General features: G+C 40.5%; 1 protein-coding gene across 1 annotated transcript in view; it reads left to right on the top strand.

Moving 5' to 3' along the window:
- Positions 1-202: 202 nt before the first annotated feature.
- LOC149260212 (putative protein phosphatase 2C 44) overlaps positions 203-12,943 on the top strand; it is a 75,023-nt gene continuing 62,282 nt past the window's right edge. The window contains exon 1 of the mRNA XM_089457325.1: positions 203-276. Coding sequence (XP_089313451.1) covers positions 203-276 — 74 coding nt within the window. The remainder of the gene's footprint in view (positions 277-12,943) is intronic.

The following is a 12,943-nucleotide window of genomic DNA, read 5'->3' as shown; positions in this document are numbered from 1 at the left end:
GAATGGCAATGAAGACAGGAAAATATGCTGTTGGGAAGGATGTCGTGATAGCTAACTTGCAAGGGTGTCCAGGACCATTGGTGGATGAATGTATTGAGATTATGTCATGTGGTGAACTGAACTGTTGGACAGAAATTAAGAGTTTTGGCCAAAGATACCAGTCCTTCTAACAGTGAGGAAGAAGAGCAGAAAGGGGGAGAAGATGAAGGCTGCCACAGCCCAGCTGAAAAGAAAATCACCCATAGCCAAGCAGGACACAGTGAAGCTTGAAGAAAGGTAGGCTCAAAAATACCATTTCCATGCATGAGATTTTAAAGGGTGGTGAACTAGCTTGGTTGAAGTGGGGACAATTAAAACCAGTCTGCCTGTGGGTCAAGAATGGTGGTTTGCTTGTGGGATACACGGAATTTCTTTCAAATAGCGCTGCATCACATTCTCTTCCAAGGTTCCTGTTAACAAATGCTCCACATGATAATGATAAACCACTGTAACGCTCACCTGTGCACATATAAACTACTTTTTTCTTTTTGTGGCTGTTATATGGTTAGTGTGAAAAGTAGCTCTAAATCTATCACTGAAGAAATTACAAGCTCGGCATACCTGAAACGCAGTATCCCGGATGGACAAAGAAGACTGTGTATATAGTGCAGAAATAACAAGGGTTACATCTCGGCTCTATATTCAGATCTGTCTAGACAGATCAAGATCTCAATAAAGCAGTGATGAATGATGATGAAAAATGTGACACTGTCACACGGGTATTCTCACCATGCCTAGCAGCACAGTTCAAGAAGAAGGCACCCTCAGCCACGCAGACCAAAACAGTTGACACAGGACCTTCTACAGGAAGTCTGGAAACGGAGCAGCAAAGGGAGAAATCGCCTGAGATTTTGGCGAGGGAGGCGGTAACAATGCTAGATGCCCTAAGCACATCTCCAAGGAAAAAAGGGAAGAAAAAAAAGGGAGCCTTCCATGTACTTTAAGGCAAGAAGGAGCATGTGGATAAAAGCTGGCAGATCCTAGCCACAGTCAAAGGAGCCAATTACAATTGAGGACACCACAGCTAAACAAAAGGAAGAGTCCCCTTCAAAGGGATCCATCATCTATGAATGAGGAAGCTAAAAACCTTCACCTAGAGAGAAGCAAATCAAGGTGATGGACTCAAAGACTGCTTCTACAGGAAGACAGAGAACAGTTAGCAGACTGTTTCTACAGGAAGACAGAGGACTGTTTCTACAGGAAGACAGAGGACTGTTTCTACAGGAAGCCAGCGAACTGTTTCTACAGGAAGTTTGAAAATAGGGAAGCCAAAGGAGGAATCGGCCAAGATGTTAGCCAAAGAAGCCACCAGGGCCATCAAAGACGAGGAGAGAGATTGGTTGCTCAGAGGATGAGCAACACTTTCAGTAGGGGGGTGATGATGAGCCCCAAAAATGTACAATTATTTGGGCTCATTCAACCTCCTAATTTGGCTTAGTCCACCATTCTCATTTGTTTATTGCATGTTTTTGATTATTTTTATGTTAATAGAGTGAATTTGGTTAGTCATTATGCCAACAAGTCTAATGGGTGCTTTGTGTAGCCTTTTTGGTCAACTTGGAGACAAAATTGAAGGTCTTAATGAGCACTTGGCAGCCAAATTCGTGGGAGAACAAGCTAGATGATTTGTAGGAAGGTGTCCCCCTCATTTATGGGCCCTTACCTCGAATTCTCCACCATCAACTCGGAGTTCAAGGGCCACCGAATCAATCAGCTCAAGGGAAGCCAAGCAAGTCAAGTTGGACTGCTGTTAACTACAAGTCTTGGGCAGCCAAGTCCCTAAATTTTAGGAGGACTATTGGGTCCTCAAATTGTATAAATAAGAGGGCTCAAGACCTCATTTCAGTTAGTCATTTTGGGGTTAGCTAGTTAGTCAATTTGGTTAGCTAGTTAGTCTTTTTGTAAGCCAGTTTTGGCATGATGTTAGACTCATGATTATTCAATAAAGGCAGACAGCTTTGGATTCAATTCGGAGTTTTTAAGGGAGCTATAGCTCTCAGGTTAGGGCCCAACCTGAGAGCAATAAACCTCCCCTCCCTTATATTGTTACTTGTGTCCTTTCAGCACTTTATTTCCTTGTTTTGGTATGCATTTAGAATTTACAGTCTGCTGATTTGATTTCTTTTATGTGATTGAGTTAGTTTACAGTTCAAGTGTTTTTAGTTGTTTAGGTTAGACTAGGAGGTTTGTAATTCATTAGAGTCAAAAAAGGGTTGATAGTGCACTCACTGCCATCTCTGTTTAGAGATTAGGGTGCAGTTTGTACCAACCACCAAAAAAACGCAGTCTTATGCTTTCATGCAAGCTGCCACATGGTTATTTTAATTATAGATCCATGCATGCACTCTTTTTCCACTTTAGTTCTCTGTTCCTGAGCCATCACAAGCCTCATTTCCATCCTAACTATCCACTCATACCACTCCTCCACTCCTCCATCACCCAAAACTCCAACTACAACACATCGTGTAGAAGTTAGCAGACTTCCTGTAGAAATCTCTGAGTTTCCTGTAGGATCCCCTGCAGACATCCTGTAGAAGCCTGCAAACTCGGTTTTCGAGCACCTGAACGTTGTAGACTTCTATGGACTGATGCTAGGGACCCTCTGGGACCTCTCCTAGCCCTCCTGACCTTTCCCAAGCTTTCTCTCCCTTCGCACCACCTCTGCACAACCAAACCCTAATAAGAAACAAAACCGTAATTACTCCAACCACTTAAGAAAAAATACAAAAACAATGTTTTTTTCATGGAAGTAGTTTGATTTCATGCATTTCATATCACTAGAAGTAATGGCATCATTTTTAGACATTTGCACTCTCACTATTGCATCATAGAGGTCAAACTAGTCAGATTAGGGTTTACTAGGGTTTCATGTTTTGGTTGGCTTTCAATTCATTTTTGCAAAGTAGATCAATTTCCTTTGAGATAGCCTTCGTCCATCATTTAGAAAGCTTCTTCTGAGAGCATATAAAAGTTGGCTTGAGCCCTAGCGGACTTGTGCCAGCTGACCAAGTGACAGCTGCGACAAGAGCTAGTACTTGTGCATACAGCACCGTCGCTTCCAAGTTTGTACGAACTACGGGGTTGATAAAATTAGAGATAGGAAGCCCCAGGAGTTGTAGCATTATTGATACAATATTGGAGCCCACCACGCTTCATGACCAGTTATGATAAGTATGACACCTAAGATAGACTTTACAAGGACCATGATGAAACTTGTGCGAAAATGATCAAAAATTTGTGAATGAGTGTGATAGATATTTATATTGTTAGTAAAACTTGTAAACACAAATATGGGCCCTTGAAACCACCAGAATGAGCTGATGCATAAAGTGCGATAAACATTATGCAAAAAGATAACATCTTTCCTAGATTGCGAAAGGGAGCAAAACACATGGAGAAAACGCATGGCATGGATTTAAGTGTTTGTGATCATTCATGTCATTGAATACATAATGATATGATAGTGATAATATTCTCTTCAGGATACACTAAGAGTGTTGCAAGTCTATTTGGGCACATCACTCCCATCATTCAGATAAGTACTAGTAGGGCTCATCAAACCCTAATTTAGTTGCTACATGCACTAAAAAAGTCATCACATTGAATGCCATCATTATTGAGAGTTTCCTGGCATAAAGACATCCTAAAATTACTCCTTGAGGGATGAGTGCAGCCTTGGTCAGGCACATAGGCCCATTAAAGCATGCTCTCTAGAGCACCTAGGCTCACTTTGACCTGTGTTGGGCGAGATTTAGCCAAATCTTCATAGGGTTCTAGGAATATTCCTTCCTTCTAGATCATTCTGGAAGATTCCCACCTCTTATCCTCTCCTATGAGCTCAAAATTGGATAGGGAACAAATCAAATAACCTCCTATCCTCTCATCCCTTCCTCCATGGAAACTAACTCCAAATGTGGAAATCCATTCAATGCCCAATTTATGAGAAAACCACCTCCATTTCCTTTTAAATTAAGCACTCATCGTAGTGATCAAGGGCTGGACTTTGAGAATTTGTAAGGAGAGACTGTTGCTATGAGGTTTGATATTGTAAGCAAGTATTGTTATGCTGTCGGAGAGTTGTGCTTTTGGTGTGATGAAGGATGGAACTCAAGCTGGATGAGTGACATGGGATTGAACTTCTTGGTTGTAACTCTTCCTTCTACTTAATAAAGTTGTTTACACATTTTCCCATATTTTTGTCTTTATGTATGATGATTATATGTGTAAATTATTTCGATTCCATTCTCTTATAGTAGATATATCTCTTGATTTCATTGGTTTTTATCCTCTGTTTATGATTACAGGAACTTATTGAGCAGATTCAGTTTGAGGAGGAGCGATGAGAGCTATTCAAAGGAGACAAAGGGAAGAGAAAGATAACAAGTAGGTACCTTGTCTTATTTATCTTTCTATAGAAAAGGGTTAAACTCTTTAAATCTATTGTTCTAGGTGTAGCTACCCACCTAGGGAAATTGTATTTATCCATAAATGCAAAATTCCACATAACAAATTGGCAACCCTACTGGGGAACGATGATAATTCCAGGTAGTTTATCACCATCATAGTACACCCTAGTAGACTTTTCCTACTTTCATTGATCTTATTTTAGTCATTTTGAAGTGTTTTTGGTCAAAAAAGTGATGTTAGATGTCTTTTGATTGGCATCTCTAGCACCAGCGCAGGCTTGGTCAGGGGACAGTGCTCTGTAACGCATGCTTGGCTTAGAGACAGTCCTCTGCAGTGAAGTTACTCCCACTCTGACCCGCGCTGATCCTCCTTAAGCTTAAAAGCCCATCTTTGTCTTGGATCTTTTCAATGTTTCTTCTGAAGTTCTTTGTTTAAAGATCAATCTTTTCTATGGTTCTGAAATCAACTTGTATCTCTTCTCCTAGCCTTACTTTGACCTTGATTGTTTAGTGTTCCTTAAAAGTTTTATTTATCATTATCAATTCATTCTCAAAGTTAGTTTATAGTTGATTAGTCTTTTCTTCAAAGAAAGTGTCGTAAAGTCTTCATTTCTTTGGAAAAGGAACTACCGTAAAGTCTTTGTTCTTGCAAAAGGATTGACTGATTGTATGTGCATTAGTTTCCTTTTGTTCATATAAATACTACAGGGACTGAAAAGAAAAACTTTCATTTGGGATATTGTAGTTTCTGAATGCTTGATAGGAATAGCTAGGGAAATTTCATTAGGTGTGCACTTTGCTTTTTGTCAAAGATCTAATTGCTCTATCCCTATCAGCTAAGGTTTTCATTGTTCAACTTGACTGAAAATAATGCTTATCATATTAGTTGTATTCTCAGAATTACAAGCATACATCAAGTGGTGAACCTTGAAAGGAAAATTCTTAACAAGATCAACTTAAAAGTTATCTCAATTAACTTAATGGAGCATTGTAACTTAACGCATAACATTTATAGGTCTCGGGTAGAGACGTGTTCGAGTGTCGTTAAACATAGCAACTGCCACTAACTTGTTTGTGATACATTCTGAGTGTGATACCTCATTGCAAGTATGTAAGTATATCGTAGCTTGTCCATGTACCTTCGGGTATATAGGGAGCTGTTACAGTATGTAAAGTATAAAGGAATTCTCTCACTATGTGGTTTCGCATCAGACATCTCTAACATAGATTGGACCTCCACGTGCTTTTGGGTATATATGGGAGGACTACACTAGGTTGCTATCCATCCTTAGGTAACCTACTTAGACGCCATGTGCACTCTGATACACCGAAGACAGCATTCGGGGAGATTTCCTACACATATGTTAAGTCCTTGGTTTACCGAGGCAGTATATTACAGTTCACATTTGCTTGGTAATCCTTTTACCTAGATTATCCCTTTTCTGTTTTTTATGTTATTTTAATTAAAATAAAATTAATTGACTATGGATAACAACGTCCATGCTCACTCCTTTGTTGATTTTAGGTTGAGACATATGTCAACAACATCGGAGTCCACCGATTAAGGAATTCCGTTTGATGGGAATCCTAGTCCTTTTCCTCCTTTCGGATATATTGATTCTCCTTATATGGATACATTTTCCCTTCTAAGATTTACCATTGGCTTGCTACTATGGTTGTTTTCAACCTCCTTGGTTCAAAATTTCGTGATTTCTCCTCAATCAAGTACTCCTCCAATTGGACAAAATCAACCTGCAGTTGATCTTAAAGCTGACCGTTTTCCTTCTTTGTCAGCTGTTTCTTCCTCCCCTTCTTCCTCTTCGCCTGGTGAAAGTATTGACACTAGTAAACAGGTTTATAAGAAGAAGAAGAAAGGGAAGAAGAAGAAGAAATTTTAGCAGGGGGTAACCAAGCAACCATTGCTTTGAATGCAACTTATGATGAGAAACTGTCTGATAAGCCTCACAAAGTTCGATATCCATGCAAAGTTTGTATGAGAGACCATCTTCTTGGAAATTATCCTAATATTCTCAAATCTTAAAATAATAGTCTTCTCATTCACATCATCCTATGTCATCAACTTCTAGAGAACATGCTAGTGACACACCATCAACTAGTGGTAGTAAAGTTCATGGAAAGAAGGGTAAATTTGAGTTTCGTTGTCGGTTATGCTAAGGGAATCACTCCATTCACCTTTGTCCCTATCTGGATGAAGCCAAAAAGTGTCGAATAATCGTCCTGCTTCTCTACAGCGACTTCCAATTGGTTAAAGGAGACTCTCCCTTAATCCTTCACTAGTTGATAAATTTACTGACCCAAATCAACCGTTGGTCAAACACTCTCTCTATGAATGTGAATCCCATGAGTCTATACTTGACCAATAAGAGGTCGAGGAAATAGTTGACCCAATTTCACCTTCAGTTAATCGTACCTTTCTCGTTGAGAATGAGTATGATACCACTCAAGTTCTTTTTGTTTCCTCAGATTCCAATGAGCTTGGGGGAAACCCACATATTCCATCAAGATAGGAGGAAAATCCTCCCATTCTCGTAACTCAAGGGGGTAATTCTCCCATTCTTACGGTACCCCCTCCAAGTAGTCTGGTCACTTCCTTTGATTGGAATCGACTCGCAGGATCTCGTCTTCCATCTTATGTGCCTTTCCAGATCATAGTACATGTTTGTAATATGATTGTACATGGCACTATTATAGATGAAGGTGCATCAGTGAGTATCATATCCTCCACTGCTTGGAAAGAGCTCGGTTCACTGCCACTTGTGCCCGTTACCTAGAATCTGTTGGCTTTTAACAGAGGAACCAGTCAACCATTAGGGATCCTTCCTCAGTTTCCTATCACTTTGGGAGGAAAAATTGTTTATCTCAATGTGATGGTAATCCCAGGCCCTTTAGATTACAATTTACTTCTTGGGCATGATTATGTTTATGACATGGGAGCTATTCTTTCAATACTCTTTTGAGTGATGTGTTTCGCGCATGAAGGCATAATTGCCACCGTTGACCAGCTTTCATTTCCCAGTCCAAATATGTCTTCCATTCAACCATCTTCCTTAAATGGTCCTTTTGTACCAATGTATCTTCCCTGCCACGGGTCAATTATGAGGCAACCCGTTCCATGCCTACATCAACTGACGATCAATTTCGTGATGTTGTGCATTATGTACTGGGGGAATTGGGACCAAATCTCTCTAATGGATTCCTTGCTACGTATGCCTTCCAAAGCATTGTTCTCCCATCTAATGATAACCTCTTCTAATTCATGACCTCTTATGGGTCGTGATCAAGGAACATGAGGAGATTTTCTTGTCTTGTGTTAACCTCATTAAAAAATGAAACAAGGATTATGAGGATAGTTCCTGGTCTTGTGTCAACCTCATTAAAAAGGGAAACAAGGAATATGAGCATAGTTACTTGTCTTGTGTCAAGCTTGTTAAAAAATGAAACAAAGAATATGAGCATAGTTACTTGTCTTGTGTCAAGTTCGTTAAAAAAATGAAACAAGGAATATGAGGATAGTTCCTGGTCTTGTGTCAACGTCATTAAAAAATGAAACAAAGGGCATGAGCATAGTTCCTTGTCTTGTGTCAAGCTTGTTAAAAAATGAAACAAGGAATATGAGGATAGTTAGTTTATTGTGTCAACCTCATTAAAAAATGAAACAGGTCCCCGAGCATAGTTCCTTGTCTTGTGTCAAGCTCATTAAAAAATTAAACAAAGTCCCCTGAAGAAAATTTCCAATTCAAGTATTTCATTAGATCACGTAAAATCCCAGTCGAGTCTTTCACTTTATCTCGTAAATGAACCATCATTCCATCCACATGATAGCCATAAGTATTCTATTGGTTTTGGATCAATGCTGCCAATTCATTCAGTGTCACCGACATGTTCAAGAGAAGTTACTCAGTAAAACTCATTCTTTGCAATACTCATAAACCTTCATTTTTAGGAGTGCTATTCTTGAACATTTTATCGTCAGTCACATTCTGTCTCCAAAAATGATTACACTTGTTTTGAGTCGTTAATGTGGGATACATCAAGGCCCTCCTGTGACAAGCTACTTCTTGTCGACATTAGCACATTATCCAAGAAGTTGACTTAGAAACACGCTTCCAGTACCTTGAGGATTGCATAGATCAATGGAAATTTTCTCGCTTCCAGTAATAGGTTGACATCATTGGCCTTCGACTGAAATACTCTATATAGTGTTCAACATCAAAAAATCCATTCACACCATGTAGAATGTACTGTAATACCTTGAGGATCATTATCATTATCAGTGATTTCTCTCGTGTCCGTTAACAACTTACATCATTGGTTGGTAATAAGACGGTGTCTTCCCATGCTCGAATTCAGATCACATACTCAAATTGTTAGACTCGTACTAGAGGCAACGGTTGAACGATATAGAAGACCCTGGATCTAGTTTCATCCATCTGGGCTGCGATTTCAGGAGAGTACTAAATCATCTATACAATGGCTTTACACAGATGGTAATCCTATCATGGGTCTATATCTATAGACGACTATCTTATTTATGTAAATGTAATGAAAATTTTATATGTTGAGCATGGGTATGACTTCTGTTAGCGATTCGTGAAAAATCCAAAATATCATGGTATTATGTATTGTAAATCATGCAGGTCACCATCCGCTTCAGAACCTCCTCATCACATCATAAAGCATATCACTCGACATTATCATTTTTGACCTCATGCTTTAGGGGGAAACTGTTAAAGGTCTATTTGGGCACATCACTCACATCATTCACATTAGTACTATTAGGGCCCATCAACCCCTAATTCATTTCCTACATGCCCTAGAAAAGTCATCGCATTGAATGCCATCATTCTTGAGAGTTTCCTAGCCTGAAGACATCCTGGAATGACTCCTTGAGGGACCATCACAACCTTGGTCAGGGATAAGTGCTCTGCGAAGCACATAGGCCCATTCAAGCCTACTCTATAGAGCACTTAGGCCCACTTTGACCTGTGTTGGGTGTTATAGACATTTTTGTGCCTTGCAGCCTCGAGCATGAAATGTCCATAATCTAAGGGATCCAAAATCCCTAAACATGTTGTTCCTACCCCTAGAGGAACAAGGCCAACAAACCACAGCAATTCACAGAAGTTCTCCACCTGAAACCACTCAAGAACAAGCCAATTCTGGATCATGTCAACTGCTCCACTGAGCATCTGCGCTGAATGTCAATTGCTCCACTGTCTACCTGCGTTGAATGTCAACTCCAACAAAGGCTACCTGCGCTGAGCGTAATTGGACAAGTGGCAGGCTCATTTCTCAATGTGTCAATGCCCAAGAAGCTTCCAAAATGACACTTGCATCAGGGAATTCGACTGGTGATGAGTAAGAGGTTCCAAATCTCCAAGTGGAAGCAAGAACCTCCAAGTGGACTCAAGAATTGAGAGAGGGAGAGGACACTAGTCAGATCTCAAGCTGACTCATCCTCTCTCCAAAATAACTATATATAGATCTCTCCTCCATGAGATCTAAAGGATGGAATTTTGTTATTGCAAAGAATTGTTGTTGGTTTGAGACTGGAAACATTGGGTTCTTAATGCTTTGAAGGGAGCTGAAGAAGGAATTCCATTCTGCTGGGAAGGAGATGCTGGATTGGAGCCCTATGGGTTGTATCTCTTCCTGAACCTTGTTATCAATCAATAAAGCTATCTTGGTTCTTTCCTATATGCTGGTATATTTTGTATGATTGCATTAGTGTATTTGGTTTACTTCTAATCCTGAATCATTTATGAATATGAATATATGCCTTCGTGTTTCGTTCTTCTCTTGTCGCAAGTAGCTGTTCTCTTGTCGCAGGTAGTTGTTCTCCTGTGATCTCGTGGGAATCAAGTAGTTGTTCTCTTGAGCAAGCGAGGAGGCAAGTAGCTGTGAACACCCAAAGAGAAGAGGATCTAGATAGAGGGACAAACGGAAGACAACGGTAAGTCTATCGATCTCCCCTCTTTCACATTTCATAAAGGAAGTAATCAGAGTAGTTGTATCTGTTTGTTGCTAAGGCACTGTCACACCTTAGGTGGATAGGATCGTCCTGCATAGGCATTTTTCCCCACAACAAATTGGCGACTCCGCTGGGGAGAATTGTTTTAGTCATTTTGTTTGTGTTTACATCATTGTTTGCTTCATAGACTCAACAGCAACAATTGAACTGCTTCGCAAAGTAGAGTGTTGCTGCCTTGATCCTTCACTGGGTTTTTGTCTATGATCTGAACAATGGACTCACAAATGACTTGATGATCCTTTTTGATAGTCTTTAGTACCCTCTCAAATCATCCCTCTGTTTATACCTTGCTTGTGTTTCTGATTTGGCCTGAAACAGTTGATTTTTGAGCATTTTATGACCCGAAACCCAAGAGAAACGAGAGTTTCTCTTTCAGCGCAGACACTGTGAAGGCAGTCTGCATTTCAACGCAGGTCCCGTGAAGGCTACCTGCGCTAAATTTCAACTCCACAGTGTTAGACTTGCGCTGAACCAGTTTAGCCTTGTGCAGCTGGGGTTCTTTGCTCTCTTTTGCCCTGTTTTGATCTATGTTTTTGCAGCCTTTAACCAGCATAGGTACCAGTCTGATAACCCCTTTTCTTTGCTTGAATTCTGCCACCTTTTGTACAAAAAGACTGTAAGTGCTTTTATGTGTTTGTGGCGTCATTTACAGTTTTCCTTTGCATGAGTAAAGTAATCATCTTGTAGCCCTTGATTCAGATATGATTGATTGATTGATTTTGATCTTAGGAGAGAGTTCATTGGTTGTTTGCAGTTGATTATACATTTGCTTTTGCCTATTGGTTTGAGTTTGTCTCTTTTAAGTGTCGAAACAAGTATTCATTTCGAAAATCGCAAAGTGATTGTAATCTCTTCTACCCTTGTTGATTTTGGAAAAAGTAAACTTGTTTACTTCAGTCATTTAAAAGCAAATTCAAAATTGTACAAAAATCTTTCTTGTAGGCATTTATACTAAGAGAGCGGAAAAAAAACACCTGCATTGTGCATTTGCATTTTGATAAGTTTGCATGATTGATTTAGGAAAGAGTGCATTAGAGTGTGCTGATTGCTCTTTGAGAAAAGATAGTCGCTTTCTTTTCCCTTAGTAGCTAGGATTTTCAAAGTTGAAAAGATAATAAAGCTTGCTTATCATCTTAGACTGCATTTAGGAATTGTACCATACATCTCGTGGTGATCCTGAAAGACAAACTTCTAAAAAGATCAACTTAAAATAAACTGAATGAACCTAACAACGCTTTGCAACATAACGCACAACATAGAGGTCTAGGCTAGAGACGTGTTCCGGCGTCGTTAAGCCTAGTGACTGTCGATCTCATGGAAGATGTATGATTCCTCCTGAGGGACGATAGCGCTAGTACGAATTGTGCTCCCACGTACCGTCGCGTATATATTGGGAGACCCCTATAGGCATATATCCTTTATCCTTAGGAGGCCGTGTCGGCCGCCCTACTGATCGCAATGCAGTGAACACAGCATTCACGAAGATTGACTGCCCGTACCGTAAAAAGTATACTGCGGTTTTGCGAAAATTTTGGCACACCCTCTGCCTAGATCTCCAGAGCAGTTTCTTTTGGCCTTTTTAAGACTCTATAACAGAAAAAGTCCATCCGAGCATTTTTCACTTCGGGCTCGTTAAAACATCGAAGGAGACTAGAGTCATCTTTATCTTTTTCTCGACTCTTTAAAAGTGAAAAAGCAAGTTGTGTCTAAAGCGTCGTTAACAATTTATTTTAAACGGAACAATCACCCTTATTCCCGCGTTGATCTTTAGGTTGAAAAGATGGAGCACACCAACCAAGGAATTCCCCTTGGTGGAAATCCTAGTCCCTTCTCCTCTTGGGGAGATGTTGGTGCGCCCCACATGGCCACATTGTCGCTTCCAGGACTGACAATTGGCCTACCAGTCTGGCTCTTTTCAACCAATGTCGTTCAGAATACCACAATTCCTGAACAATCGAGTCAACAGTTAGATCAGACGAGAGTTGCCCACCAACCTTCCACTTCATCTTCCTCTCCTCCTTCCTCTTCGCTTGACGGAACTGGTCGAACAAAGAACTGGGTTCCTAAGGAGAAGAAGGAGAAGAAGAAGAAAGAAAAGAAGCAGAAGGAGCCTAAGGCGAGTGGGGGCAAACAAGTGTCATCTAACAAAAATCCACACACAGCACTAGTAAGGCCTAAATCGCCATGCGTCATATGCAAGGGAGACCACTTCCATAGAGATTGTCCCTGTATCCCCCGGATACTAAGAGACTGGTCCCCCCGTTTGCACAATTCGGTAGCATCGACCTCTGATAGCCATGTCGACTTCTCACCGTCAACTAATGGGAGTGAAGCCCCAGGACAGAGCGGGAAAGCTAAATTTCCCTGCAGACTGTGTGAAGGCGATCACGCCATCCACCGTTGTCCCTTCTTAGACGAGGCAAAGAGAGTTCTGGAAGATCGCCCG

This window comes from Pinus tabuliformis, chromosome 6, assembly GCF_031772625.1.
Source record: "Pinus tabuliformis cultivar Carrire ecotype Pingquan chromosome 6, CPIR1, whole genome shotgun sequence".
NCBI lineage: Eukaryota > Viridiplantae > Streptophyta > Pinopsida > Pinales > Pinaceae > Pinus > Pinus tabuliformis.
The sequence above is the reverse complement of the archived record's forward strand: the minus strand, read 5'-3'. Positions and strand labels throughout refer to the sequence as shown.